Consider the following 26,556-nt stretch of genomic DNA (forward strand, 5'->3'; position numbering starts at 1 on the left):
CAATTATCCAAAATAATCATGTAATGATATAGTTCATCTGAGGACTCACCAAAATTCACTATATATATATATATATATACATGGATTGAAACTTTTCAAAGGATTAAAATATGAAAATATGCATACTATAAAACATACTAAGAATAATTTTGTCTGTCATGATTAAAATGTTCCAAAAATATTATAGAGGCTTTTAGTGACTTTATCACTAAATATCAATTATTGTGATAATGGCTTTAAGATGTAGAAGGTAGCTGAGTCTTTCTTGCATTTTGACTCATAAAATTTATGTTTAATATTTCTGATTTTTCTACAGTTGTTCATGATTTCTTTATATCTTATCATATAATAAAATTTTGTAAATGTACCATGTATTAGGGAGAAATACTCATTTTAAAATATTTCCATCAAGAAATCTTCACAGGTTTCATTTCTCCCATGGTCTATTCAGATCTAAAATAGTCTTCTTTATATTTTGTTAAATTTATCCAGCTTAGAGAGAAGAATATTAAAGCAGCTCAAAATTAGTGCATTAATGCCAGTGTCTGCACATTTTGGCTAGCTTTTCCTTTAATAACTTTAATAGTACACCATTTGATACATACATATATATATATATATACGTATATATATATGTATATACACATATATGCAATTTGTTTACATTGTCTAAACACACTTTTAAAAATAATGTTGATTTTCCATATACCTTTCTTGATAGTATCAATTTTAATGCTATTTTATCCAAAATCATGATTACAACTTCAGTTTTATTTTTCAGAATTACCTGAAGCATAAGAAATTTTGATTCAGCCACTCATTTTCACTTTGTTTATACCTTTGCATTTTAAATGTTTCATATTTGTTTTAAATTTTTTTTTCCTTAACCATTCTACCATTCACTACCATTTAAGTTCAATCCATTCTTATTTGAAATTATAATTATTAAGTCCATTTTTCTAGGTTAAATTAGTTTTTTTTTCTTTAAAGAGAAGGCAGAATGGTGTAATAGATTGGAGCTGGCCTCTAGTTCAGGAAGATGGGTCAGATTCTATTTCTGATACTTATCATCCCTGAATCTCAATTTCCTAGTATTTAAATTAAGGATAATAATACTGTGGTACTTCATCTTTTTCCCTATAGGGTTGTTGTAAGCTTTAAATATTTTAATTTACTTAGAATACTTGCTAAATTTTAAAGTGATATATAAATACTTATTATTATTATTATTAAACTAGTGCTAATTCCCTGTGGTTAGATTTTCTCCACATTTGATCTCAGTCACCTCCCACAGGCCTTTTCTTTACCTTCCCACTATCCTGATTAAACTCAACTTTCTGAAATGTCTAAATTTCTCTCTGTCTCTGTCTCTCCTCAGCATCTCTTACTCACTCTCCTCTCTTTTCCCCCCCTCTTCATCTCTCCTATTTTATTCTCTCTTTCTCATCTTTCTTTCCACTCCTCTTTCCAACAACTTTCTTGCTACTTTCCTTCTATTGTCTCTTTCTACACTCTCCTTCTCCAATAGTGACAGAAAATCTTCATCACTGCTCCCTCACACCCTCCTCCATATAACCCTCCCATTTCTACTTAGTAATCACTTAATTCGAATACCATTCATTTGTGATACCCCTTTCTAAAAATGTTCATTAATTTCCCTTTCCTTTCAGTTTGGGATAGAAATCTATTTCTCCCAAAGTTTGGAAGGCTCTCCCTTATAACTTCTGCCTCTTAGAATTCCAACTATCCTTGAAAAATCTGCTCAAATGTCAAATTCTGCATGAAGTACTTTCTGATCATCCTAGTTTCTAGTATCTCCCCATTACCTTGTCTAGCTAGGTCCCATTTAATGTGAATAATGAATCCTGTGAAGTGGTGCCATTATTAGAATTCACACTATTGAAAGTTACAATTATCTGTAAAATATGGCAATTGGGTACACTAAAATGGATATATGCAATGAAAAAATTTAAAAATGAGGATTTGTTTTATATATTAATTAATGTAATATAACAGCAAAGTATAAGGAACATGCATTTCTGATTCAAGTTTATTACAAATTAATAGAGTAGTTATAGAAAGCAGAATTTAAAGAAAGTTTAAAATTGTCAGATATAGTACCTAAAGATAAGCTTGTATTGATGATATGATGAAAACATTATTCTTGTCTTTAGGATATTTTAATAGCAAAGACTAAACATTCTTCTCTTTCTTTAAACTTTCATACATATGCTGGTAGATGCAGAGAACATTAGCTATATCTTGGCAAAATTGCATGCTCACATAGTCACATGATAAACCAAGTGTTGTACGTTACCTTGGTACATTATCTAAAAGTGGTAATCCTCTAAATATGATGTTCTTGAAACATTTTTCAACAACTGAGTTAAAATAACTTGAAAGCCAGTCTTTGTAAATGACTTTAGCCACTTATGTTTTCTTATTCAACTGTCAAAGAACTAAAAGCAATCAATGATTGTAGCTTTTTAGAGCATGAGGATTTTGAGACCAATAAATAAGCATCAGTTTTAGTATTTATTTTGCATAAATTTTATGCCCATGCTGTATTTCCTCTTAAGCTATTGGGCAAAGACTGTTTCATTTTTGTACTTCTGCAGTCAAGCACCATGCCTAACATATAGGAATTTAGCAAATAGTTGATTAATTTTGTTCCATGACTTTGTAGGTCAAATTTTCAGCTCACCTCTTATTTTTCTACAAGTAAAGTCTCATATATTAGCTTTCTGTTGAAAGGTCATTTTTCCCACTGATAAGTAAACTCAGCTCTTGGGGATATGTTATTTTTTTTCTATAAACTTATGTTCTTTCTTTTTTTCCTATATTTATTTCTCATGAACTAGGAATAACCTAAGATGATTCTGACTACTTTTACTTTTTATGTGAAAGAAAAAAAAAGAATTTTTTTTTCTTATTTCAAGTTCTGAAGCTTGACTGACATATGCTTTAGAGAATTATCTTTTGACAGACAGTGGATTCTATCAACCTATATTTTTTCTCTTTAGAAGATACTTTTAGGTAATTTTAGTATATGATTTCCTGGAACAGGTTATTCAGGCTTTTTTAAAAAAAATGTGTTTTTTTCTGGAAAACTAATGTGATATTAATGTGATGATCCTTAGATTTTTCTCTATACATTTTATTTTTCACAACAGTTATATTTGCTATTTTTTTCTAATCTTGTTATCTTTTGGCTCTGTTCTTTCAATTCTTCATTTACTTCTACATTTTAAATGATAAAATCTGCCTTTCTTCTTACATAAACTCTACTATTTTGGAGAAACTGTCCATCATTTGTTTTAAACTATCTGCTCTAGCATTATAGATTTAGATATGTCAGGGGCATGCTATATCATCTAATTCAACATCTTAAATTTATTGTTGAGGAAAATGAAGCTTAGATCACATGGACTAAATAGAAGATTCAAGAATTGAACCAGGTTCTTTGATTCCAAACACATCACTCTTTCCACTAACCTACAGTGCCTCTTCCCTTGCTTGTCTTTTCATTTTCTTTTTCAGAGATCAAATTTTTAATCTTAATTTCTGTTCTTTTATTACTTTTCTGAATGACTCAGGGGTTTCCTATATTTGTTCTATTTTCATTCCTATTTGCCCTCATAATTGTTACTGGGGTACTTTCTCTTTTATCAAGGATTTTTGAGTTAATTTATTTCACTTTGTCAATGGTATTTTTAATTTATTAAATTATTTTTAATTTTTTAAAATTTTTGCCAGTTTCTTTACTTGGTTTTTTCCCCACCCCCCCACCCTTGAGATGAAGGTTTTTATAAAAAAATCCTTCTCTTTTGTTTCTGTTATTTCTTTACCTCATTTGATTCAATTTTTTTTTTGAAATTTTGAGTTGAATAAGGACAGCTGGACTTAAATATTAGCTCTTTGACTTAGCCATCTTGTTCAAAAGCCTAATGAATTGACCTAATGATATATCCTAATGATTTGGTGGCTTCTTCTTCTTCCTCTTTTTTTAAACTAAATCACTATTGTCAGTTTTATTATTTGTATTTTTCTGTTTCTTATAAATGTGTGCATAATGTACAAAAATGCCTCAGTTTATTTGAACTTTCCAAATCATTTGGGTTTCAGCTACGTGAGAATTTGCTAAGGTGTTCCTTAAATTGATATAAATGCAATTTATGATCAGATCTTTATTTAAAGCATTTTGCTCAAATAATGGGAGTGCTTGCCTTTTAAGTAAATTGTATATTTTGAAACATTTATTTTGGTTATGCTTACAATAAAGTGGAGGCATAAGATTTCATGGCAACTAAAATGAAATATAGGTCTAATGTATGTACAAATTATCAGGAGTAACTATGTGAATTAAAGCCTAAGGTAGTCAATTGAGTTACAAGATAAAAGAAAAAAAATCAATATCTTCAGGGGTACTTGAAGTTATGGATTCATTGATCATATTTTTTTCAGATACTTACAAGATTCTAGCATCTTTGAGAATTTACATACTGTAGTATTCAGTCTAGTAAATCTTTTTATTTTATTGACTTTTTTCCAGAATAGTGAAATTGGAAAGGCATCAGAGATTAAGACACAAATATCTGATTTATTTTGTCTTCAATTTCTGTAGTATTTGCCCTTCTTTCAATAATTTATGTAATATTTAAATAGTAGAACTTCATTTAAAGAGAAGATATCTTGTTTGGGTTATGCTCAATATATTGTAGACAACACTACCTGTGAAAAACCTCTGGTATGTGTGAGTGTGTGTGTGTGTGTGTGTGTGTACGTGTGCACACATACATATCCATGTGCACTGCAAATTCAGTAAAGACCAGAATAAACAATTTAATGTGATTTTAGCCTATTTTAAAAAAAGGCACAGTTTCCACAGTCTTCCCTGTATTATGTAGTGTCCAATTCTAGGAGGTCTACTTCAGGAAGGACATTGACCTGCTAGAATATATCCAACGGAAAATGATCAGCATGGTAAGAAGACTAAAAATAATGCCAAAGATCCATTGATGCAACTGACGATCCTTAGTTACGGAGCCTAGAGTACTTAGGGGGAACTGACAGCTATCTTTAAGTATTTCAAGGGCTTTCATGAGGAGGAGTGATTAGGATTGTTTTCCTTGGCCCAGAGAGCACAACTAGGAGCAATAGGGGAAAGTGACAAAGAAGAAAATTTTGGCTTGAATTAAGGAAACAGATTATAATAAAAGGAGCCAGCGAAAAGGGGAAATGATTGCCTGTTGAGGCAGTGAGCTCCCTAACACTAAAATGTATGCTAGGTGATCACTTGTGATGGTTATTACAGAGGGATAGCCTGTTCAAACATGAGTTGGACTAGATGATCTTTGGGGCAGCAATGCACAAAGGGAAGAACATTGAATTTGGTTAATGAACTAGGATTTGAATCCTAGCCTTGCTATTTACTAGGTGAGTGAGTCATTTAAGTTTTCTGGGTCTTGGTTGACTCCTCTGTAAAATAAAGGGATTGAACAAGATGACCTTCTTGAGCTATAAATTCTATGATCATATAATCCCTTCCAAATCTATGAGCTTATGACCCTTCTTTTTTAAAAAAATAAAAGGTAAAGGCATATAATATGTAAGGGGGATATGCTTCCAATGCAACATAAGTCTTCTAGGGACTGCTGCTATCTGCTTCAATCTCAAGAATGAAGAAACTCTATTAGTCATACTTGAGACAGAAATATTAGAAAAATCTCAGCAGCATTGGTGATTTTCCTTAGGGGATATAGCTTCCCTATTAGAAAACCTTCCCGTCATCTGGCACTACTTGTCAGCTTTTAGGGAGCAGATACATAGAAGCCTTAGAGGTAATAGGATTCTAAGGGAAGATTCAAGTTCTCAATTCATTTAAAAATTAAAATATCAATTCATATTTTCTTCTTATATTATTTTTACAGTCTTTTTCTTCTTTCCTAGATGGATCCTATGGAATGGCAACTAGAGTAATACTTGTTGACATAGCCAAGACCACAGCATACTAACAAATATCCCTAAAGCACGATCCTGTCAGGGCTCCCCATTTTTCCTGCATCATGTCCTGTTTTAATTGGGCAAGGTCAGCCAGTTTCCTCTCTCTAGACTTTCATTCTCCCTCAGGGGGAGAAATGTTCCAATGAATGATCCGCCATGTCTAAGGGCACTCACTTTTTGGGCTTGTTAGTTTAATGTTTCTTTGCAATATGTAGGAATCACAAGAAGTAAAACGTTTATGTCATTATTCCTAAGACTACATTTGCAGAAGAATCCTGAAATTAGGGCTGGTAGCAACTAACTGACTCCTTGCCTATCAATCACAGAAAGTGATCTAATAGTCATAGGATACCTTCTTATTATTGAAGGGAGGAGGGCAGGAGGGGCTGAAAGCACAGGGACTATGTTTAGAAAGATGTGGAAAAAAACATTAATTTAAGGACTAATTTAGGCATGAAATAAAAATAATATGATAATGACCACACTCCTCAACAAAAGAAAACAACAACCCAGACATATCATTTTTCTTAATATTGTCCTCAATAAGCTTTAATTTTTCAGGTATTGGTAGCTGTGTGGGTAGCCCCTCCAATGAGGCAGATTATAATCCCTCAACCTTAATAGACTATGTCATGAGTCTTTGTGGATAAAGATGTTGGCTATCCAGGGGACAACCCTCTTGGGATAACTTCCTCCAAATATTGAGATAAGTTCTCATAAGATATACAAAGTTTACACTGAAATCTATCTGGAAGCGTCTTCAAAACTGGTAGCAAGTATCAGCGTTTAGGCTCTGCTGGCGTATCATTCTAGAACCCAGGGTCATTTCTACATCATCATGAAGATACAAGGGAAGATACTAATGGTATTTCTCTTCAATACAGAAAATGTAAAAAAAGAAAAAAAATGCCAATAGATATAAAACATCTCTGTTTACCCTTCACTATCTATATTGTCTCATGTTTCAAAGTTATGTCTCATACTTCTCATACTCTAGTCTTCCACTTTATTTGGTGGTATCCCATAGTCTGAAAGGGTGTTAAAAGCCATCAAGTTGAGCTCGTACCTGTAAAAGATGTCATTCTGCTAACATTGCTGACAACGGGTCATACTTGAAGACCTCCAGTGAGGAGGAACCCATTACCTTCCAAAGAAGGTCATTCTATTTTTGCACATCTCTAATTATTAGGAAACTGTTGCTTATATTATTCCTAAATCTACTCTGAAAATTCTAGATACTGTTCTTACTTTTTCATTTTGAGACTTACAAGAACAGATCCAATCGATCTTTCATATGTTGTCCTGAATATACATGAATATTATTTTCAGGAATGCCAAATTGAAAACTCAAAGATCAATGTACACATTTTGCTCTCTTACTACCTCCAACACTAACTAGGTGTGCGGCCACATACAAATCATTTAATTTCTTTCAGTTTTCTCATTTGTAAAGTTCATTCTAGAGATTGAATCACATAGCAGCAGTCTTGGAAGGCTTAACTTGAATTATAAACCTGGGATATTATGAGAATCAAAAGGTAGTATGAATAAAGCCCTTTTTAAGCTTTAAGGTGCTATGGAAATTAATTATCACCATCACCACCACCATAGCCATCACCATCATCATTGTTATAATTACAATCATTATTATCCTCAATTCCAGTAGCTAACTTTGATGTACTTTTAATGTATATATAGCTATTTGTATATTGTCTCCTTCATTAGACAGTGAGTTCTTTTAGGGCAGGAATTGATTTTGCCATTCTTTGTACCCTCAGCTCTTAGGAAAATGTAGTAGATGCCTAGCAAATGTTGTTGAATTGACTTATGGTGCCTTTTCGTTACCACAGCACCCTTTTTAACTTGTCCCATATTAATGTTTGATTTTCTGGGATCTACCACAATATCTACTCTTAGGCTTAGTCCATGTAGTCATCCCCCCACCCTAAGATGTCAACTTAACTAGCAGGCTAAAGAGCTTTGGATTTCTAAGACTAGGGTTGGTTTGACTGTAATGACAAGGTTCACACAAAATCCTCTTCACTGCTGTGGGAGTGCTTGGACTGCTTCTCTTCCAGACCAGAGAAAGCAGCTGGGAAATAAGCACCCACCAGTGGGTAACTTTCATTGGAAAAAAGGGACAGAAAAAGGTCATGATATTAGGAGGATTAATTAGATAATGCTTGTGAAGTGCCCTGAGCTCTGCAGATAAAAGCACTATATAAATATAAGGTATGAGGACTTCACTAAAGCTGAAATGCCAGGGAAACCCATCTCAGGTGCAGAGCTAGATGGTTGTTCAGGCAACACTCTAATTGTGTTGTATGTACAGACATACTCAGCAAACCGGCTGGAGGACACCCCTGCTGTTTGTCATCCATGGATGGGAAGCAGCTTTCTGCTTCTACTCAAGTCTTCAGCAGGAGGCAGAAGTAATGACCACTCCTGCTGAATGCTGGAGTCAGGAAGACAATAGCTGTTAGGCAGTAGCTATTATCCCTTAGAAAATACCTGTTTTGAAATGGAAGGAATGATAACTAGAAGACAGAAAAATAGGAAAAGGGGAGAAGTACAAAGGTACAAAAAAGAGAATGCCCTTTTGAAACTACCAGAAAAATAGTCCAAGAAAAGGCAGAGGAAAGGAGGAAACGAAAAGGTGAACCTTCTTGGATTCTCATTGTATATATCCTCCTAAAGCATACACACACACACACACACACACACACACACACACACACACAGAGTCTCACATGTGCTATACCACACTGAAGAAGAAATAGCATGACTAGGCCACAATTTTAAAAAGAGAAAATATAATAAAGCATGGATGTAGCTTGAGGAAGACCAAACAGGAAGCCCTAAGAAATAGATTGGTAACGAAACACTTAAACAAGAAATATGGCAAAAGAAACCAGGTATTCAAACATGGAAGAAGTCATTTAATAAAAGTCTAAAGGAGACTACTGAGTGTTAGATTAGTCATTTTGACTTAATGTAAAACTTCCTTAATGTAAACTCTCTATTCATGGCTGCTGGGGCAATTGCAGCAATAGTGATACTTTCCTATCCTTACAATGTCACAAGGTGACCTTCTTAAAAGGTCAAAACAAATGGCTGATTTAATTGAAAACAACAACAAAACAGCCAGCATCATTCTAATTGTTTAGGCCTCATGTAGAGTCTAGGCCAGGGGTGGGGACCCGAGGCCTTGAGGCCACATGGTGCCTTCTGAATCCTTGGGTGGAGTCTTTTAACAAATCCTTTTATTAAAGGTGTTTGTTCTATGAGGTTTGGATTCAGTCAAAGGGCCACACTTGAGGACCTAGAGGGCCACGGGTGGCCTCGAAGCTGCAGGTTCCCCATCCTGGTCTAGACCAAATCATTGATTACCATTAAATTGAATGAATTATTATTTTCCTCTTATCGTATTGTAGAAAGAACTGTTATCTATATGTGGCCGCAAATCAGTTTCGAGCCAGAAAAGAGTTGGTTCACAGTATTTTGAGCTAGATGGAATCTCAGAGGTCATTCTGTCCAATTTCCTCAATTCACAGTTGAGGAAACTGAGACCCAAAAAGTTGTTAGGAAATAGTTGAGCAAGAATTCAAACCCAATTTAAGAATTATTTCTACTGCACCCATGTGAGCAAATGAAGGCAGTTGGTTTACTCTCTCTTCATGCTTGGTAATAGTCATATGAAGCTTGTATGAAAAACGAGCTTCTGCTTCTCATTTGGATATGGCACTTTTCTAGAATACATGTTTTCGTTCAAATATAAAAAGACTCAGGTTCTATAAAGATATATCTTGCAGTGGATGATGAATGTTATTACTGCTGAAACCACTGAATGGGTCATATCTCTCTCCCTTTCCAGGAGGAGTAGAAGGATTAGTACTGTTTTTTTTTTTACTAAGGTTGAAGTTTATTTTCAGTCTCAGGATAGTTGTGTCAAGTCAGAAGCTTCCATTTAGATGTGGTCTTCATCATCTGAAACAGGGCCATTAGGAAAACAATTTGAGCTGTACCCAGCTCCTGATGAGCACTTGAATCAGAAGCTGTAGCTGTTGCTTTTTGATATGGGTGAGCCAGTAAACACTGTAAAAGATTCTATCTGGAATGCGTGTTGGTTGTGCAGAGGCTTGAGCAGAAGACTTGGAGTCAGGAAGTTGTTGTTCAGTCATTTCAGTCATGTCTGACTCTAAGTGACCCCATTTGGGTTTTCTTGGAAAAGATACTAGAGTGATTTGCCATTTCCTTCTCTAGATCATTTTATAGATGATAAAACTGAGACAAAAAGGGTTAAATGACTTGCCCAAGGTCTCCCAGCTAGTAAGTATCTGAGGCCAGATTTAAAGTCAAGAAGATAAGTCTTCCTGACTCAAGGGTCAGCATTCTATCTACTGAGCTGCACGAAAGTCAGGAAAACCTGAATTCAAATACTTCCTCTGACATTTACTAATTGAGTGACCCTGGGCAAGTCACTGAACTATATTGTCAGCCTCAGCTCCCTCAACTATAAAAGGGGATAATAATAGTACCTACCTCATAGGGCTATTGTGAAGATCAAATGATACAGTTTATATAAAGCACCTTGTAAACCTTAAATGCTATAAAACATTAATTATTATTATTATCATTTTATTTTTGTTAGTCCTATAAAGACAAAAACTAAGTTTTCAAAGTAGCAAAATATTCTATTTTGATAACTTACTTCTTCCAAAATAAGAATAAAAGACATTGGGGCAGCTAGGTGGCACAGTGAGTAGAGCACTGGCCCTGGAGTCAGGAGGACCTGAGTTCAAATTCGGCCTCAGACCCTTGACACATACTAGCTGTGTGACCTTGGGCAAGTTGCTTAACCCTAATTGCCCTGTCTTCCCCCCTCCAAAAAAACCCCCAAAAAACAAAGAATGAAAGACATTGTCTGTGTACCATGATGTCAACAGCCTTGACATTAATCATTTAAAAAATATGTTATACAGAATCTTAGGATTTTTTAAAAAATGGAATAGAAAGAAAGTATATATGTGGCACAAGAACGCCATGTCCAAAGAGAGGAAAAAGTGTTTCAAAGGTAATAAAAATAACAATCAGTATAAAATATTGCCTGGATGTTCTGAAGTAGTCAAAAACAGCAAAACAAAGAGAGCATAGAAAAGATACCCACCAGAAAAAACACCAGACAAGGAGAAAAGCAATAAATTTGGACTCACAAAAATGGGTCTGAGCCACAGTTTTGCCACTTTTAGATATTCATCCTTGAGCAAGTCACTGCACCCCCTGAACTTCAGCTTTCTCATCAGTGACATGGGATGAGAATCTCTGCATGCACTACTCTCAAATATTGGGAGAAAAGCCCTCTGTAAGATGCAAAGCTCTATGGAAGTATGATATCTTATTATATTGTGTCTTTACAATATCACATTTTTTGGTGGGAAGGAAATTCAACATTTAACAGGCATTTGTTAATTGCCCAGCATATGCCATGAATTGTGCAAGATTCTATAGAAGACATGAGAATGCAAGTATAAGTAAGACAATATGGGCTTCAGAGAATTTCTAGTCTAGTAGAACTGCATTTGTAGAGACAATGAAATCTGAAAATAAAGAATATTCAAATAGAAGACATTAAACGTAATAGAAAAACATCTAAATGTAGTGAAGACATTGACTAAAAACATTATTTGTAATTTTTAAAAGGACAGAATTTCCTGTCTATGTCTAATTTTCCTCTTCTGTATCATTTGACTAACAAGTTGAAGGACTAGACATTTTCTCTGATCCTCATAGCAACTCAAACCTCTCTAAAACAGGAATTATGTGCAAGAAACAAAATAATTTCATCTCTCTCCACAACCCAAGACACCAAGATGAGGTAATAATCCAAAGAACCCAGAAGAGTGAAGACTAATTGCTAATCCTTAATAGCTCAACTCAATACTACCTTTCCATCCCTCACACCACCCCTCCCCACAACTACAGCTTCCATGCTCTGATAGATTTGCACAGGCTGATCTATGGGCTTGTAACAGAACTCAATTCTACCCTCTCTCCTTCTAAGTGGAACCAGAAAAGCAAAAAAGCAGAGGTTTCCTTACGTAAGGAAAGCAGTGGAGCAGAACTCAGTGATGCAATAGAGCTTAGCCGGAGGACTGAAGAACAGAGAGAACTGGGAAAGGATACATATTGTGTAGTTATGTGTTATTCTACTAATCCTGAGGGAAAAAGCTCGGCATCCAGCTGGAGACAGTTCTGTTCTTCCAGAAGAAGTTACTTTGGGGCAGAGGCTGAGGCTGGTGAACGATGAATTGCCTGGTGTAAAAGAGGCTGAGACTGCTTTGAAGTCCAGCCATCAATGAAACAACTGTAACAACAATGCTACGTGATGTTACTGTGGCTGTGTAAGACAATAATACCAGCACACAGGGGGGCAGCTAGCACAGGTTCTTTGATCTGCTTTTCTAGGGAAAGCAACTTTAAAGGGCTTACAATCTCACTTTAGTTAAACATACATATATCATTCACTTGGTTCAGAGGAAAAAGCCAGCACCCTGAACTTCAGAGAAAACACAAATTACAAGCAGAAATTATATATCCTTGACCTGGGAGCTCTGGAATTTGGCTATAATATTCCTGGGAGTTTTCATTTTGGGATCTCTTTCAGGAGGTGATCAGTGGATTCTTTCTATTTCGATTTTATCCTTTGGTTTTAGAATATCAGTACAGTTTTCCTTGAAAACTTCTTGAAAAAAAGTGTCTAGGCTTTTTAAAATCATGGCTTCAGGTAGTCCAATACTTTTTAAATGATCTCTCCTGGATCTATTTTCCAGGTCAGTTATTTTTCCAGTGAGATATTTCATATTGTCTTCTATTTTTTTCATTCTTTTGGTTTTGTTTTGTTTCTTGATTTCTCATAAAGTCATTAGCTTCCATTTGCTCAATTCTAATTTTTAAGAAATTATTTTCTTCAGTGAGCTTTTGTACCTCCTTTTCTTTTTGTCCAATTCTACTTTTTAAGGATGTTTTTTCTTCAGTGAATTTTTGTGCCTCTTTTTTCCATCTGGTCAATTCTGCTTTTCATTGCCTTCTTCTCTTCATTCAGTTTTTTCTATCTCTTTTACCATTTGGCCTAATCTGTGTTTTAAGGTGTTATTTTCTTCAGTATTTTTTATGTGTTTTGCGTGTTTGTTTGTTGACTCTTTTTTCATGGTTTTCTTGCATCACTCTTATTTCTCTTCCCAATTTTTCCTCTACCTCTCTTACTTGATTGTCAGGATCCTTTCTGAACCCTTCCACGGCCTGAGGGCAATTCACATTTTTTTTTCCTTGGGAGCTTTAGATGTAGGAACTTTGACTGTTATCTTCTTCTTAGTTATCTGCTTCAGTTAAAATCCAAATTCTATAGGAAGACCTTTCAGGTCCCCTTTAATCCTAATGCCTTCCCAATGCAATTATCTCTAATTTATCTTGTGTATATCTTATTCATATATAGTTGTTTATGTGATGTCTCCCCCATTAGACTGTAAACTCATCAATGGCAGGAATTGTTTTTTGTCTTTCTTTCTATGCCTAACATATATTAGATGTTTGACATATACTGGATGCTTTATAAATTCTTGTTGACTTGACTAATGACCATAAATTTCATACCAAGTACTTAATGTGAATATATTTGGTTAGTTTTGTTGAGTTAAAATTTTCACAATTCTATAGGATTTTGATAGAACTATGACTATTTGAAATCCTGAAAATTAGGCATTGAATTTATTATAGCTATGATATACTTTGAGAAGTACCATAGAGTGATACTACTACTACTACTACTACTACTACTACTACTACTGCTACTACTACTACTACTACTACTACTTGTGTTGGTAAACAAAATGGGCTCTTAGCACTCAGTTCAACCAAGTGCCCTTGAAGAGTTTGGCTTTTGTTTCCTTTGATTAATTCAATGTATTTCATTGAGTCTAAGTGCTAAGCTCCAGGACCAAACCCCTATTAGGTGCTAAGCCTATGTGGGTGTGAAGCTCCCAGGGTACTAAGGGAAGGTGCTAACTCAAAAGCCAATCATAGCAGCTTAAGTTCTGGTCATTCAGATGATGGTTGATGACGTCTGAAATGGTATAAGAAGGGAAGATAGAGCCATTTGCCCAGGGCTCTCACTCTTGGTGGCACGCCGATGCAGACACTCCGGGCAGCTGTAGCTAAGAGCCTTCCAGCTCATAAACCTGGATGCTGGGACTTTGTTAAACTCTGGTAACTATGTATCGGGATTTGAATCAGACAAGGTCTGTCTGTCGATGTTTGTACTTTGTATTTGCTCTGAAGTTCAGAGTGCTGGCTTTTTCCCCTGAACTAATTGAATGATGTCTATGCTGGATTAAAATAAGCTTGATAACCCCTTAACGTTGCTTTCCTTACTAAAACAGATCAAAGGAACCTGGGCTTTTGCAGCATGCTGGTAGCATTCTTGTTGTTGGGCTTGTGTTGGTCTTTCACCCCCACAACAGCTGCTAGCCGGATTGTTGAAACAGTACTACTATGACTACGACTACTACTATGACTACTACTGCTACTAATATTACTACTACTGCTAGTACTGCTACTACTACTACTATTACTACTACTGCTACTACTACCACCCAACATTTATATAGCACTTTTAAGGTTTGAAAAATGCTTTGCACATAGGGGCCATAATGTGTAGGCAATGGGTCTTGTGTTAGAAAGAGCAGGTTTCAGGTCTTTTTTATTGGTATATGTTAACTGTGTAACAATTTCTCTTCATTTCTCTGTGTACCAGACAATTCTCTAAGATTTGCTGCCTCAGTAGTGAATAAATTAGACAAGTTGTTGATCTGCATAGATAAAGAGAGTCCACACAACAATAGAGATGAAACCAGTATTGATTTCAGCACCCTTTATACAAGAAGGGGCCAAGTTTTGAGGGATTTAAAAAGTAAAATAAATATAACATTTATTTTGAGGGGCAGGAGTGCATTAACAGTTTAGGGAATATTTGGTAAAACTAGATCATACTGTGTTTTGCAATTGAAATTCTCAGGGCAGATAGAAGGCGAAAATTTTTAACAACATAAAACTAAGCGATAATTGTGATACTTGCATTTTCAAAGAAGTATAACATATTAGGGGTCCCCACCGTATTCTTACTGAGATGCTTCACATTGGTGTGTGTGTATGTATAGGGGTCATCCTGAATTTCTTGAGGCTATCACAGTGCAGTGTAAGCTCTGGCAGGGGACTAATCTCATTTTCAAATATATAACTGATTAATGATGTTTTTGGTTTCCCCAACACCAGCCTCACTACACTGTGAGAAATTCACCACTAGAACAATGGTCACAAGGAAAAGAATCTTCAGCTACACATATTCAGCTAATGGAGACTGGATGGATGTCCTCATTAGGGGCCTGTGGGATTATGTTCACAGGACTTGGGGCTAAAACTAGCAGGATGATATTTCCAAGGTTGAGAAATCTCAAATGTAACAAAATACAGAAGGGTGCCAACAGGGGCTTGGACTGGTTAAATCAGATACTAATCATTAAACATATATTAAATGCTTCCTATATGTCATGTACTTTGAAGGGGTTATGTAGGACTCTTGGTCTTAATTATTTACTCAGCATTTTTAGATGCCTATGTGGGTGTGGTAGACAGAGTGTAGGGCCTAGAGCCAGGAAAACTTGAGTTCAAATCAGACCTCAGACATTTACTAGCTGTGTGACCCTAGGCAAGTCACTTAACCCTATTTGTCTCAGTTTCATCATCTGGAAAATTACCGGAGAAGGAAATGGTAAACCACTTCAGTATCTTTGCCAAGAAAACTCCCAATGGTGTAATGAAGAGTCAGTACAACTGAAATGACTGAACCACAATAACTTCTTTCAAATGGGGTTTTGAAAAAAGCCTAGAAATGAGGTGCTCTATCAACTGTACCACCTAACAGCCTGGAAAGAGGTACAACTTCTATTTATTTGGCCTCATCAGTAGAGGTAGAGGGTATAGGAAGCAAGAGACAGCAAAAAAGACAAACTTCTACTCAAGCCACAGGTGACTAAGGTGGAAGAAAACTCTAGGATATTGTTGCTATAATGGTTAACATTAAAATAGATAGAAGGGTCTATATGGAGGCGAGAGAGCGATCAGTAAAGGTGATGCCAATTATTCTGCTTTGAATAGTCTTCTTAAGTAGTGTGACACATATATAATGGAGCATAGTCTCCTGTTTTTGGAAAAAACTCATTTAGACTTGCAAAATCCCTTATTTCTTATCACTACTAAAATACATGTAAAATTAATTTGGATGTGAATGTAAAGTTAACTCTGAAAAACCATGAGCTACACAATATAACATAAAATGAAATTACTGCTTTGTAATACTTTTAACTGAACCAATTAAATTGTATTTGAATTATGGACAGGGTAAGGATGGCATTGTAAGCTAGCAACTACTAAAGATCTCTGTAACAAATCAAACAGCTAGAATATATAGTTAGGGTCCCATGATCTCAGAGCTTCAGCTTCACCTTCTCAGTAAACTGTATATATTATTTCAGTAATTTTATTGCTGATATTTTTGAAGAAACAACCCTTATACATTGCATACTCAAAGTTTTAGAGATAAGGAATATGCAGTGGACCTATGGTTTCATTGGGAAAGGGGATTCCCAGATGAGGAAATTCCTTCCACCAATGCAGACTGTCATCAACTCTATAAACTTAGATTCTTAGTGAGTTGTTTAGAACACTGAGAAGGTCGCTAGTAAATATTTTCAAAACTAGGGTTTGAACCATACCAAAAAAGTGAAAAAGAATGAGAAAACAAAGGAAACATTAAAATGTGAAAAACCAAGAGATCCATGAGGGAGGGAGGGAGGGCACAGTGTCCACTAACAAAAAGGAATAGCAAAAAGGAATAATCGTGGGAATAAAAATTCATGAAGGCCATCTATTGAAAAATGGAGCTGTTGAAATCTGTGTCCATTGATATGGATCCTTGAAGTACATCAACTCAATAAACATTTATCAAGCACCTACTACATGTCAGTCACTGTACTAGGTGGTAGAGATACTAAAAGGGGCAAAAGACAGTAGTGACACAAAAGAGAGTATCATCTCAAATAGTTAATGAATGAAAACTGGACAGAATTGGGTAACCTGATTTAGGTGAGCATGAGAAATATTTTTGCATAGAGAAAATTCAATCTTAGAGTTGAAAGATTTTACAAAATATAATAATGGAACATGGGATATGCAAATACAGTGGAATTTCATGCTAACATGATTCCTTAGTCCACAGATATTCAGGTCAAATCATGTTCTCTAAAATAAAATTTGAACTATAAGCCCTGATTTATTTAAATGTTTAGTCCTGAGCATTAGGTCCTATCAGTCAGCAAGGATTTATTAAATATTTACTGGATTCCAGGAAGTGTAGCAGAATATGGGGATATAAAAGAAAGTCAATAACAATATTTTTCCATGTAACAAGGTTTGGAGCTAGAGGACCTGGGTTTGAATGCCAGCTCTGCCATTTTTTCCCGTTGTGATTCTTAAGCAAAGCCACATGATCTCTCTGGGCCTTATTTTCCTGATCCTTGAAATGAGGAGACTGAACAGACTCCAATACTCCTCTCTGTATCTAGAACTAGAGACAACTAATGGCTCAGTGGCATAGAGTACTGGGCCTGTAGTCAGGAAGACCCAAATTCAAATCTAGCCTCAGACATATCTTAGCTGTGTGACCTTGGGCAAGTCACTTAACCTCTAATGGCTTGACAAAATGGATCCAATGGAGAAGAAAATGGCAAACCACACCAGTATCTTTGCCAAGAAACCACAAATGGCAGACACAAAGGTCAGACACAACTGAAACAACTGAACAAAAACAAAATATCTCTAACCTCATGAATTAATTTTATTACTATACACTACAAAGTTTGCAAAGTGCTTTAAAAACACTCTATCATTTGAGCTTTAAAACAATCCTGATATAGATTCTACAGGTATTATAGTACCTGTTTTACAAATGAGTAATCTAAAAAGTCAAGTAATTTGTCCAGAGTCATATAATTTCTTAATGTCAGACATAAGTTTAGACCCCCGGTTTTCTGGACTCTCCAGCACTTAGGGAAATAGTGTGGGGCAATAAAAACAATGATGAATTTTTTCATTGAACATGGACTTATGGGACCTGTGAGACCTTGGTCAATTGGCTTATCCTTACTTAGGCTCAGTCTCCTCATTTATAAAACTAGGAGTTTGAATTCTGAGACCTCTTCCAGCTGGAGATCTCTGATTCTTCACAAATGAAAAAAAACCAAAAATCAAATACACATTTTCTTTGATATGTTACTTTCTTTGGAGTTTAGAAGCTTCCATGAATCTATCCTGTTTAGATAGTTATAAGTTTTCATAACACAAAGACAACGTGTAGTGTAGGGGGAAGAATGCAGGAGTAGTGAGATGGCTTGGGTTCAAATCCTAAAGGTGACATACCAGTTGTAATACTATAACCAAGTCACTTTGAGATTCTGGACATATTTCTACATCTATAAAATGAGGGGAGTTGGCCTAGATTATCAGCAATGACCCTTCTAATTCTTAGTCTATGATTCTATGCCCCCATAAAGGAAGGAAAAAACACCCTAGGGAAAGACATTGTAATATTCCATAGGTAGTGTCTACACCATGCCAAGACAAGTTATGGACTGAGTAGAAAAATAAAAAATAAAAAAAAAACCTCAATTAAAGAGGTTTCTTATTATCATGGTAACAACACAAGCAATTGATTTCTTGAATTTTACTTTTCAATAAGTAATTTTAATGACCAGCAGTATAAGTAGAAACATAGATTATGCCAAATTGTATGAAGTATTCTCTATAGAATTCTATTATTCCACACAACTAATACTCGGTTTTAACAGTTTTTTTTTTAAATTGGGAATCAGTTTTAAATGAGTATCTTACAGTTTACTTTTTTGTATGCTCAAGGGAGGTGTTAGGTGTGGACTATTCTCTTCCTTGATGCCAATATGTGAAAAATAAAATAGTCAATAGGTACTGATTTCTTTGTTGAAAAGACTATCCATACTGATATTCTCTAGAACTCCCAAACCAATCTGTATATTGTAACAGATATTCTGAATGCTTCTGTTATTCATTTTTGCAAATCTCTCCTTTGCAAGTATAACCGTGAATTTCAAAAGTACAAAGAGCTGTTTCTTGGCAACCAAACTCATTTAGGGCAGATGTGCTTAACCATCTAAGAAAGAAAAAATATTCATTTTCTGGTAGATGAATAACAGCCTCAGTAGCCAATCAAGATTTTTTCATTTACATATGTTGCTGACAGCGATTGTTATTGACCTCTTGGGAAGTAAACAATGGGATTTAGCAATTCTGCCAATCTCCAGCTTTTGCTTTACTCAGAGAAAAGTATGTTTCATACATTATTTGACGAAATGAGAAAATGGAGCTTTTGACCATTTTTGTGTTTTATTTCAAACTTTGAGAATGTGTGAATTGATAAACATTGTTCTATACTGCCACCACTGAAGGATAGTAAATGAAGAATTGAGAAAAATTGTGCTGAATGAATGTGATCAGAGACAGCCCAGTTTCAGGGTAGAGAGAAGCATCAAAGAAGGAGAATCAGGCACTTGGTAATAACACCATAAAATGCTTAGGACAACTTTACTATTATGGACTGGATTCAGATACTTCATGGATCGTATCATATACCATTAAAAATACACAGACCAAAAGCCAGGAAAATAATTAGTTTGTACAGTAGATTTGGTAGCCCTATCTTCCAACACTAAGGTTATAAAAAGGTTTGGGAAAGTTATTGGTGGCAGACCTGAAAAATAAGACCTTACTTGATTAATAGGAAATCTTAATTGGATCATGATGCATTCTTTGTTAAAAAAAAAGAAAGATAAATAATATTTGGTGTGATGTAGTCAAGAGAGCTCTGAATTTAAAGTCAAGAGATATGACAGTGATTGCTGTATAATCAACCCAGGGCAAGTCACTGAGCTCTCTGAGACTGTTCCTGCATCTATAGAATGGGGATATTAATAGTTATATTCTTGTCATAAGGTTGTTATGATGAAAACTTTTTTACACACAGAAGTACCAGATAAAAGTGTGTTGTGGTCATTATTAGTCCACCCTCTAAAATGTAAAGTGTATATAAAGCTTTGTTTCTTCTGGATATTTTGATTGCTTATTTTGCAATCAAATTGCAATTCTTTAGCTTGATTTTTCACATGTTTTTTACTTTAAAATATTCATTAACCCAAATGATAAGTAGGACTAAAGTAAGAATGTTCATAAATGAAATGTACAGAATTGAAACTATGCTAGCATTATAAAATATTAAGGCTGGCAGAGATTGTCAAAGTTAACCAGTTTAACACTTTCACTTCACTGATGAGTAAGAGCACATTTTCCAATAATATGGATATTATCCCATCTAAAAAAGAAATATCTAATAATTATACAAATATTTGGTTTGACAGTGAAACTTTTTTATTTGGATAAAATCTTATCATTTTTATCAATTAGGTATGCAATATCCTAGTTGAGAGGGTAAGGTGAATCAAATACAAGCATTTATTAGGTACCTTTTATGATGCCATGTAATCTACTTGGTGTGAAGAATATATAGATAAAAATAAAATAATCTCTTCCTTCCAGGACTTTACATTCTAACAAGAGAACAATGTGTATACATTTAAATTCTTGTAAAATATATAAGAAGTAAATGGGAGTTAGTTTTAGAGGGGAGGCATTAATAGCTGAGGGACAGAGCAGGTCAGAAAAGACTTCTTGGTAGGGGGTTGCATTTTAATTGGCCTTTGAAGGAGTCTAAAAATTCTAAAATGTGCAGGTCCACAAGTAGAAGGAGTGGCCTCATGAGGTAGTGAATAGATTCATCCTCATTGGAAGTCTTCAAGCTGATGTTAATGGATCAATTAGGTATGCAAGTGATTCCTTTTGGGTATAAATTATACTGGTTGGCTGCTGACACCCCTTTCAATTTTCAAATTCTCTGATTCTATATGACTAAATATGAAAGCAGAGTGCATTACAGGAATAAAGAGGAAAGAAAAGGACATATTCAATTACTAGGGTGATCTGAGGAAGAGGATAGAGGAAATATTTACTCAAGCAACCAGAATGATAGCAATTCATATAGCTCTTAAAGGGATAAACTTAAGATGGAACAATTTGTCTTGCCAGAAGACAAAATAAAAAGGTATGAATCAAGAAGCAATACAGTTGGGGACTATACAATCAGTCAGGGGTAGCTGGATTTTTCAGGTACTTGGAGGCAACAACAGAGATTTTGAAGGAGAAATGAACAACACTGAATAGACAATGGGGTTACTTTGCCCAAGATAATAATTCCAGCTCAAAAAGTAAATTAAAGAAATAAAAAGGTATTATCCATAGTAGTAGAACATGTTTATCATTTGCCATTGATTCAGTATTGAATTTTGTATCTGATTATCTTCATTTGGCCTGAAAATTAAGCAGATATTTAAATCTAATACCAGTTCTGATGCCCTCTGTGTAAATGGAAAATTAATGTGTTTTAGAATGAAAATGCAGTAGCCCTCTATGATTAAAAAAACTCACAAATTAGCACAATTTACAAGAAAAGACACAAATTGTGTCTATGTTTCTTGACTTAATTATGAAATCTTCCATTTCCTACAATCTCTAACACCTTATTGTGCCACTGTAAGTTTGCCTCTAATCAGGAGAGAGGCAATTAGATGTCTATCGGAGAAAAAGAAGGTAGCCCTTAGAAAGGTAGTCATTCATACTGTGCTGCAGTTATAAGGAAAAACAAAATAAATACAGTGAATTTTGCAATAGAAACACAAGATAATAGAATCAGTTACTTTGGTGAATCAATATAGGAAGATCAAAAGCATTTTATATTATTTCATGTAAAAATACAGAGAATCATGATTCAGAGGCTCTCACTAGGTCACACATTTTGCTGTAAAACTCACAGATTTCTGGGCAACCTATGTTCAGTAATTGGTCAGTTTATGGGAAAGCAATACTTTATGAAAGCTTACAGGTCTTTGATAACTTTCTGCAATCATTCCTTATTGAATGAACCCTATTACAATCTCTTAATCCATTTCTGGAAGGAAGTACTTCCTCCTAAACTGGGAATTTTCCCAATGAAGATACTAATGTATAATTTGTTTCCATAAAACACTAACTGTACATACAATCAATGCCTGTTTAGACTCAAAACTTGCTAAGACTTGGAGTCCCAAGAGATCAAGGAGGAAGCCCCAGAAGTTGTAGGTTAAGTAATATCAGTATAGGACAATTCAACAAAGGATATCTGCAGAAGGCAATCAGAAGCCTTTATTCACAGTTGTTGTATCAGATAGGCATGTGAGGCAGAGGAAGCTTTTATTGAATGGATTTGTGAGGCACTTTTTTAATTGGCTAAGTGGGACAATAGAATCAAGTCTTCTTTTTCCTAAGGAACTCAAATATGTGGCATCCATTCTAGTATTTTAAAAAGATGCACAGAAATGAAAACCTTATTTGGAAGACATTTCCCCTGCCATGACCAATGTTATTGTCATTCAGCATTGTCAAGGTTATCTACCAGTATATAATCAGAGTCAATGTGAAAATATGGTTTAATTTACCAAATTTTTATTTGTAGGTAATGTTTGGGGAACATACACATATTGTTATTAAAAGATTTTCCTAGAAAAGTCACTTTTAGTATTTTATTTATTGTTTAGTTGTTTTTGTCATATCCAACTCTTCATTACACCATATGGGGTTTTCTTAGTAAAGATACTAGGGTGGTTTGCCATTTCCTTCTTCAGTTCATTTTATAGATGAGGAAACTGAGGCAAATACATAGCTAGTAAGTATTTGAAGCTAGATTTGAACTCAAGTTTTCTTGACTCCAGGCCTTGTGCTCTAAACCCTGCATCACCTAGCTGCCCTTTCTATAAACATATTGAAGCTTAATCTTCAAAAATAAGAATATTTAGAATAGGAGAATATATTGAACAGGAGCTATATTAAAAACTCAGGGTGGTATACATGAAAAATTGTTTTCAAAAAGTAGACAGAGAAATGTAGTAGCTGGTTAAGATCAAGTGCTTCATACGGAGTAGTCTTTTTAGAAAGCAGCACAAATTGTTTTAAACAGCTGATTTCTTCTGGCACTACTTAAAGTTGTTTCTTTAGGGAAGATATTTTCTCAATTTTCAGCTTGCTAATCTACCAGAACATTTTGAAGTACAAATTTCAGAAAGTCATATTTTTATTTCTTCCATATGACTGTGTGTGTTATGTGTACTTCATAGGCTGACTAATGATAAAAATAATTGCTGGTTTGTCACCAATCTCCTTGCATCTGAATTTGACCTTGAGTGCACCTTTCAGGGACCATTGCTACTTTGTGATTGTTTCAGAAGTGTTTATTTGATGGCCTGTGATCAACAGTGTTTCTGTTTGTGAAAACTAAAGAATATACTTCCAGTTTTCTCTTCTTGTATCTCAAACTAATCATAACAATGGTTCTCTACTCATTTGCTTTCTTATCCTGATTTCAAAGCAAACATGGCCCAGAGTTGATCTCTGTAATAACCTTCCCTTGTAGTTTGTCTTTCCCATGTCAAATTAACGATGAAAGGATTTTTGCTCCTCTTGCCTTCATCCCTCACAACAATTAATTTTCCAATACACTTATTCATAGCTCCCAAAGCCCACTTGCCCCTAATTTCCAGCTGAGCAGCTAATCTGATCGAAGCAGATGTCATTTCCACATTGAGTCGATTTTCTTTGGCAAAAAACATAATGGATAAAAATGGACAAACTGAAGTTAAATTTACACAAGATGAGAATAGTACTTACTCTCTATAGCCCACAATAGTGTTAATGGATCACAAACTATTCTAGTTTCAGTTTACCTTCCCCTTCCACCCTTTCCCTTAGGTATGTATTTCTGTTCAGTAAATATGACACTGGGATATACCTAAATAGATATCCTTAAAACTGAAGAAAATATTCTCTTAGGATCACAAATACAAAGCAAAAAGGACCACCAAGGTTACTTAGTTCATTTTGCAGGTGAGGAAAGTGAGGTCCAGAGATATTAAATGACTTGCCAAAAGTCACACAAGAGGCGCAGCTAGAATTTGAATCCAGTACCTCCAATGTCAAATCCATTCACAAGAATTCTTAAACATAATTTGAATTTTGTAAAAATCCATACTGAAATAGTAGTCATTCCTTAATTAGCACAGGGCATCTGAAAAGTGTTAGTGCAGTTTAATCTATTAAACATTTAAATTCAATTAAGATTTTTGGAACACCCTGAATATGATATCATAAAATTCTAGACCTTTTAAGTTATTGCTACTATGGGAGCAAAACCATATGTACTCATTTTATGTGAAAAAATGTTATTCCTTTATTAATGTTAAGCAAGATTTTAAAAATCTCTTAAAATTTGAGCACATAATTTAGAACTATTCTCTACTTCCTGGAACATCTAATGTAGGTAAGGCCAAGAAGGTTTACTTGAAATTCCAAACCTACTCACCCAACCACTCACCTCCTGCCATATTAATATCCACACGTCGACATTCCCAAAATGTCAAACACAATTAAGAGTCTATAGTCTCTGGGCACAGAAAATTTGCCTCTCAGTCGTATAGTAATTGCCATTTAGAGAGGGCTCACAGGCCAACTATCTATTTCCTATCTGGCTACATTCCTTTGGACTAGACTCCATCAAGATCATGTTTCCCAGGAACCTCATTATCAAGAAACATCATCCTTTGAGACTGCATCATCCTTGTACTCACATCTCAGTGGTACCTTCAATACCTTCTGTCCTGATTGGAGCAAAGAACTTCTTACAGAGCCTCCACATAAAGTGGAATCCTGAGCCAGGCATCTCTTTATTTTCTACCTGACTACAGTCTTTTGTACTGGATTCTATCATGTTTGTATCCACCTACTCCCTTTTCTGCTTTTCTTTTTGTGTGTTGTCTTCCTCCGTTAGACTGTGTACTTCTTAAGGACAGGGAATATCTTTCTTTTTGTATTCATATCCCCATAAGTTAGCAAAGTTCCTGCAACCCAATAGGCACTTACTGAATGTTTATTGACTGACCACATCATTACTTTCACAAAATTTCATTTTTAAATCTAAGTTAACAAAGTTGACAAAAACATTTTAAAATGTAAATAAGGAAAAGGCCCAGTATCAAATGGAGGAAGATTTTAAAGATACACCTTTATAAACTTGTTATTTTTGATAAAAAAAATTATCCCAAACAGAGTTATGCTCCTCTACTGTATGACTAATATAGCTTAAAACAATTTTGTCTTTCTTACTAATTATTAAAGGAAAAATGACCAGGGTACATGGCAAATGAATGTTCTTTCCATTGTTTTTGCCTCTAGGATATTTTGTTAACTTCTTGATTAGAAATAGATCAATCATAAACTCATAGGCTTTAGAGCTTATAGATCTTTGATTCCCTCCTTTGTCCAAAACTCCACAAAACAAGAAGTGCTACTATAATTCACGTGAACCTGGGGTAACTCATCACAAATTATAGAACTCAAGCCTAAGAAAGAATGTGAACAGCCATGGATTGCCAAATGTGAAAACAGCGCTTAATGTGAAAACTGTAGAAGTCTACTACCAAATCCATTAAAAACCACTTATCACTCACCATGAGTTTTATAAGCAAAAGTTATAGTACCAAAAAGTCATGCAGGATACCATGTGTTCTAAGATTTTATTTGGAAACTTAAAATTTGTTTCTTAATCAGCTTGGCTACGTTGCAGTAAAGAACACTACAAATAAGTGTCTAGCTTATTTCCTGAAAGAGGATGCACATTGGTATTCCGTAGGCATGGGGCTCGGTGCCAACACTCCAAAGAAATTTTGAAAGTTTCTATTCTCTCTCAACATATCTCCTTCCTTGAGCTTCAGGGAATATATTACTCACTGGTGGCAGGCAGAGACACAACCATGACAGTCAACAGTTAGAGTGGCAGTAAAACAATCTTATCATAGCAACTCAGTCTTCCACTTAATGGCATTTAGAATGAACGATCTTTAATTACTCTTCTGGTACTCACAGATGTATCAAATGCAATATAGACATTTCATTTGGGATGTTTCACAGTCAATACATGACACCATTCAAACAAATGAACATATAGTCAAAGAGAAAGAAGCAATCCATAACGGGAATCCTACTGTACCTGGTGAATGAGGCGGAGGAGAACACATCAGAACAACCCCCTGGCCTTCCCTCACAGAGACTGCACTTCTTGTCCGGCCACTAAAATTTCCCAGATCTGTCAACACAACACAGCATTTAGATGTATGACAGGAAGGAGCTGAAATTTTTATCACTATTATAACTTATATTTCTCCCCCCACTTCATTATTATGCTGACAATGCCTCTTTTGATTTGTTAATCAGTGATAG

The 26,556-nt window shown here is 35.0% G+C and overlaps 1 protein-coding gene across 1 annotated transcript in view; it reads right to left on the minus strand.

Annotated features, from left to right (window-relative positions):
* Nucleotides 1–26,556, minus strand: part of CNTN5 (contactin 5) — a 578,245-nt gene that overhangs the window by 471,561 nt on the left and 80,128 nt on the right. The window contains exon 3 of the mRNA XM_036743961.1: nt 26,327–26,422. Within this exon, the coding sequence (XP_036599856.1) occupies nt 26,327–26,422 (96 nt within the window). The remainder of the gene's footprint in view (nt 1–26,326; nt 26,423–26,556) is intronic.

The sequence above is a fragment of the Trichosurus vulpecula genome, chromosome 2 (assembly GCF_011100635.1).
Source record: "Trichosurus vulpecula isolate mTriVul1 chromosome 2, mTriVul1.pri, whole genome shotgun sequence".
NCBI lineage: Eukaryota > Metazoa > Chordata > Mammalia > Diprotodontia > Phalangeridae > Trichosurus > Trichosurus vulpecula.